The 22,178-nt window shown below is 35.0% G+C and overlaps 2 protein-coding genes across 2 annotated transcripts in view; one reads left to right on the plus strand and one right to left on the minus strand.

The window, feature by feature from the left end:
• Positions 1 to 21,013, plus strand: part of shot (dystonin-like protein short stop) — a 178,429-nt gene extending 157,416 nt beyond the window's left edge. The window contains exons 94-106 of the mRNA XM_068768857.1: positions 1,765 to 1,936; positions 3,217 to 3,334; positions 4,661 to 4,770; positions 6,523 to 6,642; positions 7,266 to 7,383; positions 13,926 to 14,140; positions 14,738 to 14,895; positions 15,580 to 15,686; positions 15,934 to 16,096; positions 17,179 to 17,247; positions 18,267 to 18,626; positions 19,264 to 19,356; positions 19,527 to 21,013. Of these exons, the coding sequence (XP_068624958.1) occupies positions 1,765 to 1,936; positions 3,217 to 3,334; positions 4,661 to 4,770; positions 6,523 to 6,642; positions 7,266 to 7,383; positions 13,926 to 14,140; positions 14,738 to 14,895; positions 15,580 to 15,686; positions 15,934 to 16,096; positions 17,179 to 17,247; positions 18,267 to 18,626; positions 19,264 to 19,356; positions 19,527 to 19,704 (1,981 nt within the window). The 3' untranslated portion in view covers positions 19,705 to 21,013. The remainder of the gene's footprint in view (positions 1 to 1,764; positions 1,937 to 3,216; positions 3,335 to 4,660; positions 4,771 to 6,522; positions 6,643 to 7,265; positions 7,384 to 13,925; positions 14,141 to 14,737; positions 14,896 to 15,579; positions 15,687 to 15,933; positions 16,097 to 17,178; positions 17,248 to 18,266; positions 18,627 to 19,263; positions 19,357 to 19,526) is intronic.
• On the minus strand, positions 9,582 to 11,882 carry wls (Wnt ligand secretion mediator). Its single transcript, XM_068768840.1, has one exon. The coding sequence runs from the start codon at positions 11,758 to 11,760 to the stop codon at positions 10,126 to 10,128; it is 1,635 nt and encodes a 544-aa protein (XP_068624941.1). The 5' UTR covers positions 11,761 to 11,882; the 3' UTR covers positions 9,582 to 10,125.
• Positions 21,014 to 22,178: the final 1,165 nt, after the last annotated feature.

Here is a 22,178-nt window from a genome sequence, read left to right on the forward strand (position 1 = left end):
TGGTCCCCGAACTTCGCAAACTTAAAAGAGGTTTCAGGTTAAGCACCCTTTCCGTCCTGCTCCCTCGCACCCGCACAGTGTAAGTCCGTTAAAAAAAATACAAAATTAAATCACTTAAAAATATTAAATACATTATTAGATAACTTACACTGTGTAACAAATCTTTAATGTATATATGCCTCAACTCTATTTAAAAAAAAAAAAAAAAACTATTTCTACTACTCCAGCCCGCGGAATACGTTAATGCCAATAAGGCAAGCATACAATTAGACCAAAAAAAAGCGGAAAAGAAAAAAAAAACTCTTCTTGTTTCAACGAGTTTGTTCAATCAAGCGACATTGCGGTCAAAGTGCGATAAAATTGGCTTTAGTTTATCCAACCAAACTACGCAAGAAATCAAAGCAGACCAATAATGTTGTCAGTTTTCTCGGGGAAGGCCCCTGGGAATCAAGGTTTGTTGCCTTGTAGTATGATGCTCCTGTACAAAGGAGTATGCCTTGCATAGAGTACTTTGACACCTAAAATAAACAGATGAAAACACATTTGACACTTCACGCAAATATTCTGACACACGTATTTTTTTCATTATCGTACATAACCAGAGAACGAATAATCCGATACATATATGTCCAAAGTTATGTTTTTTTAATTATTGACGACATCTTAATACCTAAATTAACAAAAGAATCTATTTTCAAAATTTCTATGTACGTACAATCAGGTATAAATATCCATTTGCCTCACCTGCTCATAAAACTTTTCCGAAGTGCTCTCTATATTTAGCCAACACATCTTACTGCTTAGGTTAAATATAGGCCTGAACACTCGATCTCTGTACATACTATAGAGGGGATGATTTCGCGCCATCATTTGTAAAAATATCAAATTAATGGTTTTTATTTTTTGCTTTATACATTTTTCTGCTATTTCAATTTTTCCTTTTTTTATTTATTGACAATGCTCAAATGTGTATGTGGCTTTGTCGTGTTTGTTGAACGGCTATGAACAGATAGTAGCTTTTTTTAAAATAAATATTTTTGTAACAGACTATGTGTAGCATGTTAAAAGTCATTTGATTATTATCGTTATAAGAATTCAATCAATAAAATTTGACAATAATGTAATAGATTATTTTGTATTTGAAAGATTTAAACTGGCATATATTTAAAATAAAATTGTTCGTAATTTATAGTAATTTCTTTATAGTAATTCGTCTAATTATATTAAATCCAACAATTTTTTGTCACAGTGGGGTTGACATGTCCAAACAAGAACAAAATCCCGAAACTAAAATTAAAAATTATATAAAAATATCATGTTTGTCTGATGAGAAGCTATACAAAACTTTTTAGTTACATTAAATTTCAACAAATGTTCTTTTGACGTTAGAAAACTTTTATAATTACAGTAAATCTCATTAAAAAGATTCGCAAGATGAAGTTCTTCTAGAAGCTACAGTTTTATTGAAAATAGAGCGCTATGTTGACTCAGACAGACGAATAAGCTATCATCATTTCAGCGATTGGACATGTTCAATGCTAGACATATGCTTCACCCATAGATTTCCTACATGACCGGTTGGAAGCTGCTTGTATCCAGCTCCTTCCAACGAACTTAGCAAAGACGTCTGTCCACCTTAAGGGTAGACGCTGACGAACTAAAATCTCATATAATTAAAGGAATCTTTTCTCACTATTAATGTCAGAAAATTTGCTTAAAAACGATTTTAAATAATGATATTAATAATGTATATCTGTCTAACAGTAAGGGCGCAGAACCCGAATTCCGTTCACCACGAGTGAGACAACTGTGGGACAAGTGGCGCACCGTATGGCTACTTGCGTGGGAAAGACAGAGACGCCTGCATGAGCGTCTCGCTCACCTCCGGGAACTGCTCAGGGTGTCCAACTTCAGCTGGGACGACTGGAGAAAGCGGGTATGTTTACATATATATATTGTACAACTAATAACAAAGAATTACAAAGAATTTTTTGCCAAGAATTTTGATTTTGAAATTAATTATTTAACAAAGAATTCATATGAAAAACATACGTATTTTTATTGTAAACAACGTTATTGGTTATAGATGTAAAAGCTCTAAAGGAGTGAATTAAAAAAAACAGGTTTTAGAAATACTAACGAAATGATTACAACCTATTAAAATTAATTATTGTTTATTAGCTTTATACTGCTAGTACTGGCTTGTCGTATTCCAATACAAAAAATAATGTTACACTTTTCAAAGTGATCACTGTATACAGGTGTTTGGAAATAGATGTAAAAGCTTTAAAAGCTTTTTCCCGAGTATACCTATAAACTCACCCCTAATGCTTTTACATCTATAACAAATGAGGTTATAGGTATGTAACGAATTTTGAACGAAATTTGTAACGATCGTAATGAGATGTCATCACGACCGTGACAAATATTGACTTTTAAGGCATCTCATTAACAAAGCCACACAAAAGAGAATCGAATGGTGTCAATTCGTATATTCAGAGCAATTTATTAACACCGGAATTTCATACTGCTTTCATCCGCATATGCGAAAAAGCATTAGATTTTTTGATAAAGATGTTAGTAATATAAACATCTGTTGGAAAACAGAGTAGTTATTAAAAACACTACTTTTTCAACAAAAATTAAATAAAAGAAAGTCTGTTATTAAAAATCGGAGATCGAATCAGATATACGATCTCCAGAAGATCTAAGGTCACCGACGTAGCTCGAAGAATTGCTCTTTTGAACTGGCAGTCGGCACTTACCTTGTGAAACCGACGGTAGAAAGCTTCTCTAGTGGCGACCACGAGCAGGTAGACGTGGCGTTGGTAGGCTTCCTAGTAAATGGATCGATAACATCGTCAAATTACCAGGAAGTCCCAGGTCACGGACAGTGCAAGACGGCGTTGTAGTGGACGTTGTAACACTTAGCATGCAAATATACTTTGATAGTTTTATTTAATTTAGCAAAAGGAGCATTTTTAATACTATCCGAGATCCTATTGTAAAAGCGTGTACATTGTCCTTAGAAATATTTACTAACTAAAAGATATAGAGTCTGAACTTTCACGGTCTTTGACCTTTGAACCTCATTGGCAAGCTCACAACCGCTCAACGAACCAGCAGTGGACTTGCTCCAGCTGAAATGATTAAAAATGCCAAAACATTTAATTAGTGTCGAAGTGCTAGAGTTTTAAAGTGTATGTTTGTCGTCAGTTCCTCAAGTTCATGAACCACAAGAAGTCCCGTCTCACGGACCTGTTCCGAAAGATGGACAAGGACAACAACGGTCTCATACCGCGAAACGAGTTCATCGATGGAATCATCAACACCAGTAAGTAACGCGATCAGTAATATTTCGAACAATACTTTTCGCAACGCATAAAAGAACGTAATTTAACTCCACGGGTAACTATTAGGTTGCTTTCGAAATATGATTAAAAGAATTACTTATGCAGTAAATAAGGATCACATAACATAAACCTTTTTAACGAAAGCAAAACACGTGGCTTTCAAATGTAATCTCTATAAACATTTTTAAATACTTTATTTACATATGTTCCTATTTTACACATTAAAAACTTTAAGACGTATAAATAACCTTCGTAGTCTAAAAAAAGGCGAAAATTCTTGTAGCAAGTTGATTAAAAATCTTAGAATAAAATGGTTTGATTGTATGTACATTTCTTTTTCTCTTTGGTGAGGCTTCTATGGAAGCGCCCGCCCTCGAAGCGCTTTGCTACTTGAAACGAAGTTTAGGTTATAATTACATTTAATTATTCACCTAATGAATGAATGGAAATAACAAACAAATCCCGTACACTTTTGTTTATGGTCAGAGTATGATTCCCTGTGATTTATTTCTTTACGTCAACATCTCCGGTTTTTATATATACCAGCACGGGATGTTTATAAATGCCGACAAATTGTTTAGGCTTAAATAAAATCAGTTTAGTTTTATCCAACTCACCAAAATCATGCCATAAATCTTGTATTTAAGATCATGATTTTGGCTACAAAAATCATTATTTTACCAAACTATTTTTTTATTATAAGGCACACGATGGCAATATCAAAATGGATAATTAGAATAATTAAGTAGTTTTTTTTTTATTTATTGTTAACACGTAATACGAACCACTGATATTTGGTTCAATAAATATGAATTAAATTGCAATTATATAGGAAGTATTATATACGAATGTTGTTAAAAATTTTATTTAATATTTTCATAAAAAAGCTTCATCAGTAGTGATATTCGATATTACATACATGTACATATACCGAAAGTTAATCTATGCTGAGAAATTTTAGAAGCTACTTATTTATTTATGCTAAATAGGCACGCCAACATTATCGTTTACAATTGTTTCGTTTAATATGTACAATATTAAATATTTTTACCCATTACAGGCGTACACAAGACTGGCCACAAATATGCTAGTTTAAAAAAGAAAAACAACATTAAACAGCTCTCTAAATAATAATTATATAGGACACGAATAAAATATGTTAAATCAATTTTAGATAAGATTTTATACTTTTGATTTAATGATATTATAGAAACATGAATTCACTTTATAGACGGTAGATTACTATAATTAAAAATTCATACGTTGTATATGTACCACCCCTCTTACTCTTAAATTATTATAAACAGAATTCGACACATCCCGACTGGAGATGGGTGCCGTGGCAGATCTGTTCGACAGGAATGGTGGCGGCCTCATTGACTGGGAGGAGTTCATTGCAGCATTAAGACCTGATTGGGTAAGTGACAAGCGGATCCCAAAAACATCACCTCAATGAAAACATTTCTATCGACTCATCAACTATACATCTCTCAATAGTATTTCCCAAATAATTAAAAGATAGAATTGATTTATTCAACATTATAACTTTTAATGGGACCTTTATATATATATAGGTATAGGACATTTAAAAAAAAGAACTATTTTTTTTTTCGATTCTGCTTCGCAAGGTGTTATTGTTGTGAAGAAAATGCGGTGACAAACTCCACAACAACACGACTTTTAAAAAAAAGTTTAACAATATACCGATTTATGCAAATACACTTTCTGTCAGATATAGCCAAAAATAAAAACAAAATAATCAAGCGACATCATTGCTAAGAATTCTTATGATTAAAATATTCGTGAATGTGTTTTTATTAAAACAAAGTAAAAACTAACTTTTGTAGAAAATACAAAGAATAAACTTGTTATTCGGTAATAGACGAACACAGACAATACCATAAAATGTGAAATTTATCTAATTGGTTTATCATTATTTCTCTTCAATCGTCTACAGCTGAACACAGGCCTCGTCATTAGATTTCCAATAAGGCCGATTGAACGCGGCCTTGTTTGTCAAGTTAAACTAAAAATCTTTCCACGTTGAGGACGGACTTTCTACGCTGCATCATGGTATCTACTCCAGAACCTTTCGGTCTTTGCAGTCATCTGCTCTACGCGCTATTTGGTCTGTCTACAGCCATTTCAATTAGCCAATTGACTTGGACTATTTCGGTTACTTTCGTTCTTCTACTGTCTTTTCATTCTTATGGGATATCGTAGAGAAGTTCCGAACATAGCCCTCTATCTCTATCTCTCGTGAGAAACTGAGCAATTAGCACCATGTATATATATCTCTTTCATTTACTTTAAAAAATCGAGGACTTTATTAACATTGTCGGGAAAAAAGTGGTAGAATTAGATAGATGTAAATATTAAATTCGAATTCAATTTATAGTTTTGATATCACAATTCACAATAGACATATATGAGAAGTTATATTTATTCATACAACTATGTATCTTGTATATATGAGCCGATTGTCTAAATTTGCTTACTCAAAATACACTTGATAGATGTATTCGTCAATTCATCTTATCTTTCACCGATAGAATGATCTCGAAAGATAAATTCTGTGTGATTTATTCCATTGTAAGCTACTTTTGAAGTAAGTCCTTAGATTATTTTCATTTTTTTTTCATAAATTACTATTTAAAATTTTATTTTAATTGCATTCATGTAGTTTACGTAGCCCTCTTCATGGCTAGTGAATTAACGAGATATGAAGAGGTCTATGCTTGGTACTTCGTCACGAGATCGAATCAAGAGTGAGATCGTGAGATCAACAAAAGTAGCCAGAAAGTGGCTGCTGGAGCCTTACGGTTCTGGAGTGAAAACCAGACCAAAAAGTGGACAGATACCTTTGTAAAGTTCATCGGAAGACGCCGAATAAAGGTCGCTTTCACAATACATAGGGGAGGCCAATGTATAGCAGCAATATTTTGATAACTGGAAAAGATATATGACGATCATGAGACAATAAATTGCGCCACAAACTTTTCAAAAAGGATCAAGGATCTCTAGTAGGGAGGGATGTCCAGTAGTGAAATGATAACAATGATGGTGATGAATCACATACTCTCACTGTCCCAAAAGTTATTCTTATCTAAATGAAAAATAAAATTTATAAAAGTTGATTTATTAAATGAGTGTTATTCTCCGTGTGAAGGAAAGACGCGGTCCGCCTACCGACGCGGAGAAGATCCACGATGAGGTGAAACGGCTGGTCATGCTGTGCACGTGCCGACAGAAGTTCCGCGTGTTCCAGGTCGGAGAGGGCAAGTACCGGGTACGTACTCCGATCATTCGCAACTTCTCAATTACGTCACATCCTGTATATCATACTTGTCAAACCAATACCTACCAAGAGTAATATAGTTTTGAAATGTTAAGATTTTTATTTTCCAATATATACATACTGATGAGTGTCACCATATAACGAGGTAGTGTAGATAGACGTTTGCAGCAAAAAGTTTTATTTTATTAATATAAATGTTACATTGACAGCCCTAATTTTCTAATAAATCTTGACTTTGCTGTGACTCGTTTTTATACTCCCCTAAATAACAAAGTGACCTTCAATTTGTCTTCACGGCAAACCAATTATGGCCATCACACCTCGATGTGGCGCATGTGTAAACTTTACAATAATATGCTTAAAAAGCACAATTTTTTTTATGATAAATATTTCAAATTAAAAGGCTAGTTAATAACTTCCATCCATGTTTGAATAATTGCATATCTCCTGGTGACGTCAAGTTGAGTCTACTATTTATTTGGATAAAATTAAACAGAAGCTAGGATTACTACGATTTTTTTAGAATTACGTACTTTAATAAACGTCGAAAGGTATTGGTCTGACGCGATATATAAATATACATGACCAAGTGCTCATGGTTCGCGGTCCAACAGTTTGGCGACTCCCAAAAGTTGCGACTGGTACGAATCCTTCGCTCCACGGTGATGGTCCGCGTGGGAGGCGGTTGGGTGGCTCTGGACGAGTTCCTCGTCAAGAACGACCCTTGCAGAGGTACGTACCATTTTCACCATACAAGATTTCGGAAGGCGTAATGATGACCTAATCTGATTACGTTTCACTTAGTTTTTTTCTGCCAAATTGTTATATTTTTGTCAATTCAGATCTTGAAAAAGTAACGTGAAATAAGTACCTATTATATATCTAATTTACGAGTACTTTTAACTGATTGTCTCCAAAACAAAAAATATTTTTCTAATCATAAATAGCTTTTCAGGCAGACTGTACTGTCAGAAAGGGCCTATCGTATTCGAATAAAAAAATGCAACATACCTCAGTGTGATTAAGCTTTATTAAAATTAAAAAAAATATATCGATAAATACTGCCCGATGCAGCCTTTAAATAACAATATAAATTTGTAGCGGGTAATATGACAAAACGCGATTGGTTAAAAGCTATATGCCAAACGCGCTATTTCAAATGTCATTATATTTTTTGATATATTTTATGAAGTCGTTATAAAATTATGGCTAGACCGAAAAAAAGATCATTATTATATATTATATAACGTTATGAAACGCTAATTTGAGTAACGTTATTTTTTATGATATATCGTTTAACATAGCATTCAACAGACAGATTAATATAAAGTTAAGTATAGTATTTTGGATTAGGTCCTCTTTTCGCCTTCCTGTTGGTTATAACTTTCTTCAATTGGTAAACGAAGGATTTATTAATAGCCCTATGAGGAGAACTGAGTGGAAATGATTAAAGTCAATCAGGATTTACTGATATTAATATTTACTGTCATTAAATATTGATATATTTATTATAATGTTTAAGTGATTACCGAGGATTGGGATATTTGGATGCATAAAATATTTGCCTAAAGTTTTTTATTCTTAGATAGGAAATTATGAAGGGTGCTTAATCGAATCCAATATTTACATGAAAATAAACAGTTATGTCTTCATCTGTACACAAGTATAGTGTGTAGTCACCCGCCCAAGTAGGTATATAACCTAGAAAACGATCTGGTTCTCTTGGTTACCCTTGAAATTGATTGCTTTAATGTTACCGAAACCGGTGTACCGTGCCTTAAGAAACGTCGAGGTGGGGGCCGCGGAAATATGAGCACGAGCGCCGCGAAGCGCACACCAAAGACTATACAGCGGTTTGTGGCAATGTAAAAGGAAATTGAATAAATAAACTTAACAGCCGCCCAATCCGATACAAATGTTTGTATCAACTCGAGTTGTAAGAAAACCCCCCGAGCCAGGATATTCTCGATATAAAATTTTCTACACCCGCTAACGCTCTAACACCAGATGCATCCAAATATCTGATCTGTAGTTATTGCACAACAAAAACCCTATTCTATTAAATTAAATACAAAACTAAAGGTAAATAAATGTCAGAGTATTATCTACAGTTATATTTAACATTGACAAATGCAATGAATTAAAAGTAATTACAGATATAAATATTTAATGGCAGAAAATTATTTATATAAAGTGGGTAATATATCAAAGTACACCATACACCAAAGAGTTGGAAGCATTGAGTTACAATTTGAGCGAACTACAGTCAGCTAAATCTAGTGCTATAATATGTCCAGATTATTGAAAATTTATAAAGAATTTTATTGATTTTAATTTAAAAATATTGATCTTGTGAAAATACCAACTCTACAATTCAATTCTTCTCATATTGAATGAAAAATCACTCCAAAACCAACAACTAAAATTAACTAAACAGTTATTTTTAATGGGTTATTTGGATTTATTAATGGAAACCTGTAACTTGTTTGAACAAATCTAAGTTCTTTTAAGAGTAAAGGTTTATTTTTATATGATTAACATGTTATAGGTTAATGTAACCAAATTATATATATTAATATTGTGGTTTATTTTATTTTTATATTTTTGTAATTAATATTGAGATTTAAGATTTAACTTTTTCAATTAAGTATATAGTTTGGTTTTAATGCAATGATTATAACTTAATTAACTTTCCATATGTAAATATATTTACAAATGGAAAGTTTTTGATGATTTTATATTCAAAGTGTCAATCAAAAATTCGTTTCGGGTTTAACTTTTGATATGTATTGTGTTAACACCCTAACAAGGGGAGTATTTGTTCATTAACTACAGGTGTTGACAGGGAGAAATGTTCGGAATTAAATGTTGGACGCTTCCGTTGAAATAACAAAATAACCATATAAATTCTAATTTTTTTATTTGATCACTACAACAGACTACATTTTAGTTTGCAATTAAAGTAAAAAAAAGTATTAATACGAAACTGGCAAAATTATTTATACTCTTACATCTAAGAATACTGTTAGAATGCAATTTTCAGTTATCAATTTCATTGCAAATATATCACAGAAACAATTAAGTCACTTAAAAGCCGTGGTACAGAACATTCTACATTCAAACACCAAAAGAAATGAAGGTAGAAACATTTTTTAAATACTGTATTAGTCACTGTCAAAGAATTTTAAATGTAAACAACTATTACTATACTTCTACTGCTTCTATTTTCTGAGATTCTGAGTAAAATATTACATAGTAAGACAATGTTCTAAGATACTACAAAGATAAAACGACTACAAGATAAGAATTTCAAAAATGGAATACAGTTACATCATAAATATTCAAATACATGAGTTCCTAAGTAATACTGGTAATTGCTTAAAACTAGACAAGGCAAGAGAAGCCAAAAGAATTAATAAAAAAGTTAAATACAAAATAATTAGGACAGTTAATCAATCCCAATTTATAAATAATTTAATCAACCGTAGACTTCCGAATGAAAGATGTCAATGATGAAATCTCACTGTTTCTCTCACTGGGCAGAGGACTAAATTCCATTTCCTCACTTAAATTCTGTGTATCCGATGTATTCTCATTCACTGGCCAGCGCTTATGACTCGGTGCATACAATACCAATAGTGCAAATATATAAATATTCCACATCCCATAAACACCCGTGAAGAAAGCTGAAGTGTACTCAAGTTCAATGCTCTCATCCCATTTCCATTTTCCTTCTGCAACTTGACCCAGTATGAATCCAACAACAGTTAATGCTGCACACAATAAAGTAGTCAGCATTAAAAATTTGAAACGGTATACAATTCCTTCATAGTGCAAACGCCTCACTGAACACATGGTAGGCAGGGATTGTCGTTTGAGGGATATATTAGTAAAGACCTGCCACACCATGTAGCATAAGAACAAAAAGTATACACCAGTAGATATGCCAGCCAGTATTATAAAAGTCAGAGCCAAGTTTGTACCCAAATCTGTTACCCAGATTGAATAAAATGGATTACGTAACTGGACTCCTCTTTCACACATATCAAATATAAAGAGTGAAATGCAGCCTATGGCAACCGCACTCAAATGTCGCCAGTATTGCTTCAGTGAACTCTGTGCCGTTGTATCTTGGATCAGCATATGTTCTCCAGCAAAAATTAGCCAAAAAGAAAAAAGTGTTGCATAAAAAACTCCTTGCTTAATGTCCCCTAATAGGATCATAAACGGTAGATCAAAATGCAATGTAAGATATTCAAATGGAGTGTTCAAAAAGCACAATGCTATTCCAAGGCTTAAAAGCATCTTTTCTAACAACACAGGCTTTCTTTGCAACATATGTATACGGTTCCAAAACCAAGCTAATATTCCAATGATGCATGGAAAGAATACAGTCTTTAAAGACAGCCACACTTTAGTAAAACCTCCATTTTGATTTATGACTGTTAGCCAAAGGTCAAGTATATGACCAATGTTAGTGTTCATTTCGGGTGTGTCCACCGGTAATCTCACATTGAGTAAATAAAAGTCATGATACAGAGAGCCTAGTTCAAATAGAGGTACAGCTGAGCAGTTGTACAGATATTCATCAGTTTTCACATCTATTTCACAATCTAAATGACGTTTTTCCACTGATTGAGTATAAAGCTTCCAAGCGTCGTCCGCGTCGCCTTTGTTTTTGTACGCAAGCCGCGCATCAATCGTTATAATACTTCGAGGCTTTACTTCCATCTGCGAATGATATTTTAAATCAACTTGTAAGACGCCAATTAAATTCTGTTGCCATCTGGAAAAGTCTAAGATTCTGCTATCGCGAGGAACCGGCATTTGAAACGCAAAAACGACATCAGTTTCCGATAAATCTTGGTGCATATGGCCGAGGTCTATAACCTTGCACGAACCTTTACCACGATTGTAGAACCAAGTCGTAGTATCGTTTTTCATTGTCGTGGTGTCCTTGCAAACCGTGCCGAGTATATTCTGAACATTGGCCGGCGTGGGTGCGACTAATCCGCCGATGAGAAAACACGTAACTTGGCATAATAAAAGAAACGTGACTAATACAGTCAGCTTCCTACCGCTGAGATTTTCTATTATTGTTCCCGTCATTATTTAATAACTCGTACCTCAGATAATATTAAATGTACCACAGTTTTTAAGAGACACAACCGGTTTCCATTGTTATCTTAGTAACTTGTATGTAATGTCGACCGATACGACGCGACTGCGAAATTGACGCGATGTTTTTGACATGCGCAAACAAAGATGCTGCCAGTTAAAAATATAGCGCAAAGCTTATTTAGCTGCGCTATAACGTTAATTTTATAAATTAAAGCGTTTATATTTTTCGTTTTGTTTAATCGTAAAATGAATCTAGTTATTAATTTATATTACTCGATAGACAATAAAACGTTTTCACGTAAATTTCAAATAGTATTTCAAAGTAGTATTTCATGCTTAAATCATATTCACAAACATCTTAAAACTACTTTTAATGTTAGTACCAATCAAAAGCAACTACAGTCAGCAGCAAAATTATTCCGAAAAATATTGACGTCGCTACTAATTTACTAATTCGTATTCGCTTCACCTAATCCATTTCCTATTTCCTTTATGTTTTTGTTTCGTTATTATTATTTCATTGCGTTCAATCCTTCCTGAATAATCCTTAAAATAAGTAGTATCATTAGTGCTACCGCTACCAGATCCTAGTAAGCCGGAGCAGCATGAGGCTTGTTGCCCACTCGGTAAGATTATGCGTCTTGCTTCAGGAACCTAGCTTTAAATTTAATTCAAAACTTTATATTTATCACCATTGGCCATTAAAACACAATTTTCAGATTGGTTCTAAGGCAGGCCTGTTTACCTTGATGTGGCTTAGAATTAATTATGTAGTTATTATAATAAATTGCTAATTAATTTTTGGGATATTTAATGTGTGCTTATTTAGTAATTATGAATAAAACGCTAAATTATTTTTAAATATGTACTATAGTTTTTTCTAATGATATAAATTTTTGGTATAAATAAAGGTTCGATAAATATGCTTTTTGTAATAAATTTTGCATGAAAATGGTATTTGGTTGCATTGATTATTTTTGTAATGTTTATTTTATAATGTAGATATTAAAATACATAAAACAAGCGCAAGACGTTTCTGCCATTTGTTATGCACATTTGTATATAAAAATAGTTACTTTTGGAGGATAATTTCATTTATTACTTTACAGCTAATACAAAATTTTAATTAATAAATTTATAAGATCTCTATCTTGCCCTTGGTTTATACCTCTTGCATATTTTTGGTGTCAGAATGAACTAATTGTATTTTTACAACTCCCGTTCCTAACTGCACTTTATTACAAAACTCCAACATTAATTTTTGATGTGTTATGTTGTTTTGTTTGACTTTTTTCTGATTTTGTTTGTTATTTTTTTCCCTCCCCCTTGTTCTGACCTTACTACCATTGCACGCATCCCGTTTTTTTAACACTTTTGTGTTTTTTTTTGACGTTCCTTTTACCGAATGGTTTTTCGTCGTGCCTCCCACCTTCCTTGTTCCGTTTGTAATCCCACGCACTGGACGCCGCCCGCATGCAGCTAAGGGGCGCACGAACATCGAACTGAGAGAACAGTTCATATTGGCTGACGGAGTGTCCCAGAGCATGGCTGCGTTCCGACCACGTACGCCCCGCTCTAACACAAACACTCCACCCTCCACTGGACCCATCACCAAGGTAAGTAGCTCGCAGTTGCTACACTTAATGATATACTTTAAATTCTACAGGTTTACATAGCTGTAATTTCGCACACACTACATAAAATGCACAGTAGTTGAATAGAGGGCGCAAACGGTTTGGGATTTTTTTTTGGTTTCGCTTTTTCTGTTGCCCTTTGTACATGGATCACCGCATCCATTTGCAAGCGGTATTCGCGTGAGTGCAGCATGCGTTCTGCTCGTAGCGTTTGGTCGTATTGCATTGGTGTGCTCAAGCTAATAGGCTCGTAGTGTTTGGTGTTGTTTGCTAGCGTATTCACGGGCCCACTGCAAAGGAGAGGTGGCACGTCGACGCCTGAGGACCTCACGGTAAGGTTTCTCGTTCATCCCTCCCGCTAGTTCCCCTCACCCCTCATGCGAAGTCACCGCGTCCGTCAACCGTGCGAACAGATACACCGCGTTGCGTAACGATTGGCACTATGAACGAATTTTTGTTTAACGGCATACCCGCCGAACTCGCCGTCCCTAATGAGTCCCGGTTTATTGGTGCGTCTAGCTGAAGAGTTTATGGAGCAGCTGAGGCCTATATTTGAGGCTCTCAGGCAGCGAGAGGAGCTGCCGTGTTCGTACCCGCTGCACGTGGGTTCTACGCACGGCACTAAGCAGGCTTTCATATACGGACACTCAAGATCGCAGGGATCCACCACGCCGGGGGCGCACCACCTGGCGCTCCATCACTTCAGCCACCAGCCGTCTCCAGGATGCCACTGGGTAACGCTACTTAGGCAGTGTGAAGTGTCGATGCATCTTTTATATTCGATTTCGTTTATTTCTTTTTTCGTTTTTAGTCTGTGGATCTGTTGTCAATGTGTTAGACTTCGTTATTTCTGATGAACGATTTATTCTTGATCAACATGCATGTAAATTAGTATTACAATAAAAGTTACATCACGTCATAATGTTTAACGCTACTGGTATAAGGTCCGTTCGTATTTAGAGTCCATGATTGTCCGCCGACCTAGCCTGCATCCGATCAAATCGTTCTTAACCACTTCGTTCCAAAAAATGCTTTCAATAGGTCACTGCGAGATTGATTTTTTAATTATGAACAATTTGATTGTTTATAGACATTATGAGGTCAGCGGACAATAATGACTCACTGCAATCTCAATGCGAACGAATGTTAGTGTAATATACAGAAACAGCTTATAGAGCATAAATACTTCTGAAATCAAACACAATTTCACTTCACTATATTTGATTGCAAAAGATATTATAATTCTTTTAAATATCATAGTAAATATATTTAATTTTTTTTATTGTCAGTTATATATTGCGGTGAATACATATATGTTGAAATATGTTTAGGTGAGGGAACGTACTGTGCGCTCCGTGCCCATGTCCGGTACAGGAGTCACCGGAAGAGCATCCAGGTCCTCCCTGAGTGCCGGCACACCCGACTCCCTCAGCGACAATGAAGCGGCCAGCGGAATTGGAACTAGATATAGGAAACCTAGTGTGCCCAGGTAAATAATTATTACAGTTTAATATACATCTGGAATATATGAAACTTTAATCATTATTATTATCATTTAACTATAAATTCATAAATAAAACGAAATAAAATCCTTTCCTCGTGTAAACATGTATAGGTTGACTTCTCACTCGCATAAGCAAGTATAGTTTTCGGTCTCACTCACCTTTTAGCATCTCGAAATATTGATAAAAAGGCTTCCATAAGTTGACACTTTAAGCTTATGTAAATGGTCATCGTCTTCATTCCAGTTTTAGGACTTCCACAGTTGGACATAAGCCTTTTTTTTTAGCCGTAGATTTCATACAGCACCGGATGGAATCCAGCATCTAGAGTCTTTGATCGACCTCGACAAGTTCGTCTATACACCTTGTGATGAACGGCCTCCGCTGCGCTTGCCAATCTGTAGTGTCTACTCCAGAACCTTAGTGGCCTAGCAGCCATCCGTTCTTCAACTTCAGCTTCGTTCCGCTGGATATATTTATTCATTGTACGATAAAAGATTATCGGTGTAAAAACTATTTCTTCCAAATAACCCTATATATCCTTATATGTCAACATACATCAAAATAAATTTGTACTTATGTGAAAATATTTAATTCAAAGAGAGAAATAAAAGATGTAGAAAAAGTACGCAAATATTACTATTATTAATTCTTTTTATATTTCTATGTAGATCGACCTTAACACCCGGTGGATCTCGACCTGGTTCCAGGCCGGGATCAAGGACAGGGTCCAAACCACCGTCTAGACATGGCTCGAACCTCTCCCTAGACAGTACGGGTAAGTTATAAGTATTCATCTGTAGGGTGATTAAATAGGATGTAAAAGCTTTATAATGGTGAATGTATATTGTTGCTCATTTGCGGGACTGCCTGTCTGCGAAGAATTGGGGACAGACCGACTTAACCATTTCTTGACTGTTTTTATTTACTTTTTTAATGGTTGCTTATAATAAGACTTTCGGGGTTGCTAGTATAAAATAATTGTAAGAATATATATTTATGTTACGAACCCTTCTATAATCCAGATGATGTGTCTACGCCATCTCGTATTCCAATGCGAAAGGTAACGAATACGAGAACATCGACCGCCAGAGCAGCGGCGACGGCAAGCAAACTGGGTGTCAGTACCCCCAACGGGGGGTCGCGGCCAAGGACACCGACAGGATTCCTCACGCCCGCCAGTGGAAGGTGCGTTTCCTAACTTATATATCACTACTCTTACAGAATATTTTAGATATTTATATATAGTGCATTCGATTACACATTAGAATACTGTCTGATGGTTGCCTTTCAATTTACCCACGCCTCTTGACCAACTAAATCATAGTAAATTACAAAGACGAGTAAAACACTCGTAATGCTGGTAGCAGTGAGACCACACATGCACGTAATAATGCAAGAGGAAAATGAAAGTCAGTTATGATCAATGCGGTGTATATTACATATATAGCTTAGATGCTATTTACAACCTCGACCCAAACGCATAAGTGGCGATTATTTTGCTAATGATTTTCGAATTTTATTCGGCGTTCGAATATAAAATCGAACACGCAAGAATAATTTTATTCAAAAAAGTATTTTGACCTTAGTGGCCAGTAATACGGAGCGCTTTGCTTTGTGTTCACATTAAACATTTGAAATATGTTTTTTTTAGTAAGTACAAAGTAATATCTCGGCTATTATTCAAGTGTGGCTAAGTTGTATGACATCGATGATTTGCTAGTACATTAACTTGATTACATTCAATACTATATTTCCCGAAGTAGACTAACCCTGGTATACCTAGGCCCAGTCCTGTAAAGTAAAGAGTCCGGAAATAAGGTTCTTATCTTCCAGCTTACTAACTGTAAAGAGATTGAAACGACAGGTGAACAATGATTATCAGTACCAAAGTTGACATTTCATGTTTTCTTTGAAACATCTGGGTGAATTATTTGAAACTTCAATCGCTCAACTAGCCATGGAGAGGGTTGTGCTTTGGATTCTTTATGGGATCAAATCAGGGATGAGAAGATTCGTAGACGAAGAAGCTAACCGACATAGCCCAGCTTATGGACTAGTGGACAAGCTATAACGCGCTGATGGGCGCTGGGGTCTTAAGTATCCATTCACAAAATGAAAAGATTTTGGTCGGGTAGTCGGAAGACACTGGATGCAGGTCGCTTCCAACAGGTCTTTTTAAAAATCTATGAAGGTATATGTCCATGTAATGGACGTTTTACCACTGAAATGATGATGATGATGATTTCAATTGGATATTGATGGGGCAGGTGTACAACCGGAGGGATTTACCGCACTTCCAGTATACCGACACTGTCGCCGGTCCCCGCGCTCGTAAGGTACAAACACTGACTGGAATTTGCTCCGGCGTTGTTGGGTTGTGTTGATTGATGATCGCAATTCGTTACCTCACCATTCAAATGAACTTCTTCAATACTTACACTTCAGTTAGGGGCAATTATGCAAAATGAATCGTTAAAATTACTTTTTAAAAATTTAGTACGGTTACAGGGCGTGGCTAGGCCAACGGACATAAGTTGTTCACTATATTGTTAACGCGAATGAACTAATATTATTGAAAATTTTGTTTATAATATTAAAAATATAGGTCAACGAACAAACGAGTTATTAAATGAAAATACTAGCGATCAATAAAAATTATGTTGTCAATTATTCATTAATTGAAGTCACCGTAATAACAATTTTAATAATGCTACATGTTATCGTATATATAATTAAAATTAAAACTACGATTGTAAGAAATTAAATATTAACACTTAATCATTAAATCAAACTGTATAACGCACAACACTTATTGAATAATTTCTCTGCGATACTAATGCCCTCTATCATAAGTGATGTCCCCACTACTACTTTTATCAATATTACTAACAATATATAACTCTATAATATAACTCTAATTTCAATGAAATTTATCATGGAAGAATAATTCTTTTATAAACGAATTGCGACCATCACTTTGTTGAACACGGAGTTGAAGTGGCACGTTATTGCTTGGTGGGATTATAGGTTTGTGTAGTGACGTCAACAGCAGCGTATATCGTCAATACGAGGGATTTGTTTATACCGTGTGATTCTAAATCTTATTCATTATGGTGGTGGAGCTAAAATTTTAAAGGCTATTAAAACAAATGTTTCGCAAAACACACGTATTGCTAGTGTGGACAAGGTCAAAGCATGCCAGTAGTTTAAAGAAGAAATAACAGCTAGATATATTTTACAGCGTGGTAATAGCCTAACAAAATTAAGTTTAGAAAATATGGTTTGAGTATGATAATTAAATAATAAAATTTTTCCTTCCCGCATGCAATACGGAAATGGATTCAAAATAAAACAGCTCAACACATTCCCAGCCGTCCTCGATGGCGTCTGAACATCCTAAGTCTATATCACATCATCATCCAGCATTCCAAACCCAAGGTTCCACTAAAATACCCGTGTACGTTGGCAACCGCTCTCAAAGGTCAACCTCCGTGGACCGAAGTATGAAAACATCCCGCAAATCCCAATCCAGGGAGATCTCACAGGAACCCAGCCCAACTTCCTATAATCCTTCCCGGAAATCCGAGCAGAGGAGTCCAGAGGATGACTCCTCGTTGTTCAGCATATCGGGAATGACGAGCGACAATGAATATGACAGTAACATTAGCGAGTCGAGCGGCGAGGGGCCCAACCCAACGCAACGCGACCTCAAAGGGTACAGGCTTCTAGAATCTTCGCTATGGTTTGCCAATGATTGATGCTCGTTGAATTTTTTTTAATTCCATTTGATTCTTTCACGGCATCACCTCCATCTACGTCAACATGAAGCTTTAATCCGCAATAAACTAGATATGCTCCAGTTCCTATTTGCTTGCGACGATCATTCACACTTCGTAATAACTGGACACATACCCATATGCAATCCATTTCAAATTTGTGTTTTTGAAATTGTATGCACGTTTTAATGCGATTTGTTGAATAATATCCAAAAAATATAACCATTGCTTGTGCACATTTATATATCTATTTATACGACCTGTGAAGATGATATTGTTTGGAATTGGCTCCGATGTTTCATGTTAAAACGCTTACTTTTAAAGCTTCCTTATCTTTATCTCCGACTTCTATCTTCGGCTTTTTTGTACTGTTATATATATTTTTCTGTCTGTTTCTAATCGCTACCACAGATGTCCTGGCGACTTATGAAATAACTGTCAACCTGATTTTCAAATTATTTAATTTAAAATATTTCGTAAGATCTGTGTGCACTGTGGTAGAGATGAATAATTTCTATGTCTTATCATTCGTTACTAATTTTCTGTACATATATGTGCTCACTAACATCATCGTAGGAGCGGCTCGTTTGCCTCCACCGAGGGACAAACGCCCGGCCGCAGTCGCATACCGATACTAAAGGACCAGCACACTAACAGTAACGTCACTAGGTAATTTCATTCTATTCTACATCTATTGTGTTTTGTTTTTTCGTAGTAAAGCTCTTTGTTACTTCTAGGATAGTTATGGGATTTGGATTTACTGCTGGTTTGACGCATGTGTTTTTTTTTTATTTCAAATAAAAGAAAATTAAATTAATAAATATTTAAATGTTCTTTAGGCAAAGGACACCGTCGGGAAGCACAACACCCGTACGTCCCGGGCAGCAGACGGCCGCCACGCGACTGCTGCGTAAGAAGTCGGACGCTTCAGACACGGGCGCCCCTGCCACTCCCACGACTCGCCGCACAACCCCCTCGTCCCGAACTACGGAAAAACGCGAACCCTTCCGACTATAAACGAACCATTCTCGATTAAATGCTATATCGCAGAGCATTGACTACGTTTATGACAAGCCATTGCAATTGTTATATTTAAACCGATTATTTGCATCATCAACATATATAGCCAAGTATAAGACGCATTTAAAAAAATATAAAAATCACAAAAATAAAATATCGAAGGCTTTGTCATGGCGTGAGAAGACGTCTATTGATTATTACTAACATTAAGAATTAATCTGTTCGCGAATAAAGCCGAGCTTGTAAAGTATTTGCGGATGTGGCTTATAAATAGGACCGATAGTAAACTCAAAGTCTGCACCTTGTTGCCTTGTAAAAGTTATTTCCTACCGTGCGACTACACATTTGTCTATTTCGTGTTGCCAGTATTTATTTTATGTAAAAGCCTAAAATGAAAAAAAATAATTCGAACATTTCCTTGTGAATACGTTATTCTTATTTATTGTCAACGTTGCCATAATTGTTAGGATATGTTTTTGTATGTTAAATACGTGTCTCTCCGGACAGGGTTGAGGAGAGTGTGATTTGAAAACGTTTTGTATTAATTTCTTTAGGGACCATTTTGTTGCTGACTGTACTTGGATCGCTGGCCAGCGCTTTCCTTCTCATTGGTTGGTGTGCGTAGTGTCGCCAGACTACCGCACTGGTGCGGGATAGAAAGCATTCGCTAGTAATCTTTTAAGGTGATATAGGTATTATCTTTTCATTCGTTTGCAAAATTGTAATTCTTCTGTCATTTTATTGTCGTTTCATTTTGTACATGAATGCCAATTGATTTGACCGTTCATTATTGTCGCTTAGGTATATACTTTATGTATGTGATTTATTTAATATTACGATTATTGCACAATGTTTTGTATGTGAGTGGGAGGTATATATTGAGAGCGTTTTGCGACGAGGCGTGCTTTACTGTCGCCAGAGTCGAGCATACCTCGTCGCCTGCTTTCTTAAGAAATTCCATAGCGGACTTTAATTTTAAGTGAAATAACTAAAGTACACTTGTCGAAAAAAGACATTTCCTTTATAAAGCTTAGAATACTTTTTATATATAAAATAAAGAGCGCTTAAAATGTAACCTTCATTTAAAAATGTTAACCGACACTCACATTTACTTGTTAATTATATTATAAATCTGACTCTACGATTAAACCTTTATTATTAGTAACTATTGTAAAACTATTAATCTGGTCATTTTTATTTAAATCATTGTTGTATTTGTTAAATTAAAATCGAAGTAAATTACATGAAGCTTGCAATATTTTTTGTATAAAATAATGATTCTTAAGAGCAACAGATTTAAAAATCTCATTATTGATTTCGAAATAAAAAAATAACAAATAACACTTTGTATATTATTTATTGCTTTCTCCTTTTATTTTAATATTATTTTAAGTTAAATTAAAAAAAAACCGTATTCTGTGCCAGAAAATCTATATAATAATTAATAGTATGGCAACACCATGCATTTTGCATTTTTAAAGCATGAAGTATCAAGATGAATCAGTCTGATGTCTCGGATTGTCCGTCAGTTTTTGACTGTAAAAATTATTTTGTTAGGGATTTGTGGGATTTGAAACTTGTTAAAGTAAATAGATAGTTCAGATAATCGTACTTAAATATTCTTTTAATTTTAAATCGCGCAATAATAAGAATGGATATCAATTTTATTACTGAAACTATGCACGGACCTGTTTCGCTGGGAGAGCATATTAGAAATGAGGAGATTCGTAGAAAAACTAAGATTCAAACCATCACTGGATCCAGAAGCAACTCTGCAGGAGAGTTAGCCAAAAGAAACTGCAGCGTGATCGTTTACGAACCGGAACCCATGATCGCACTATCGTCAAGACCAGATCTCTCATATCAGAGCGAACAAGGAATCAACATATTAATTAATAAGAGGTCTGCTAGCGTTATTGGGTTGGTTAACCTAAAACCAACTCCGACGAAAATTGGGCAATGTCGCTTGGCATACCAATACGTCGAGACAAAACAAGAGAAATCTACTCATAACATTTTCATAATTCAATAACAGTCTTTAAAGATGATAAAATCCTTGTCTTCACGCATCTCTTAATATATTAGCTGGTAATTTATTAGCGCAGTAACCGTCTTAGCTACAAAATCTTAAACTAAAACACCTACCTGTACATGACTTGTCTGGCGGCAGAATTAGATATGACACTGGTATTTATACCTAGACGGGCTTTTGCAAAAAAGGTCTTATACCAGTACGTAAATTGGCACTTTTGACCTATGTAAAATAGTATTATTAAAACATTATTAGTATAATTATTGTTAAACCTACGTTACAGAGATATGTGAAATTATCACGAGATATGATAAACACTGCTAACAACAAAGCTTTATTGCTATATAGCAGTCTTGATCAAGTACGAAAATAAATATTTTTTATAGCAACCCAGTCTTGATTTATGACTAGAATGACATTACTTTGTTTTGGTGTTTCA

Source organism: Battus philenor, unplaced genomic scaffold (assembly GCF_028537555.1).
Source record: "Battus philenor isolate CCGP_79_NKW_IND1 unplaced genomic scaffold, ilBatPhil1.0.hap1 SCAF_27, whole genome shotgun sequence".
Classification (NCBI taxonomy): domain Eukaryota; kingdom Metazoa; phylum Arthropoda; class Insecta; order Lepidoptera; family Papilionidae; genus Battus; species Battus philenor.

Coding starts and splice junctions, on each gene's coding strand:
- wls (XM_068768840.1), bottom strand. CDS start 11,760: ATGACGGGAACAATAATAGAAAATCTCAGCGGTAGGAAGCTGACTGTA.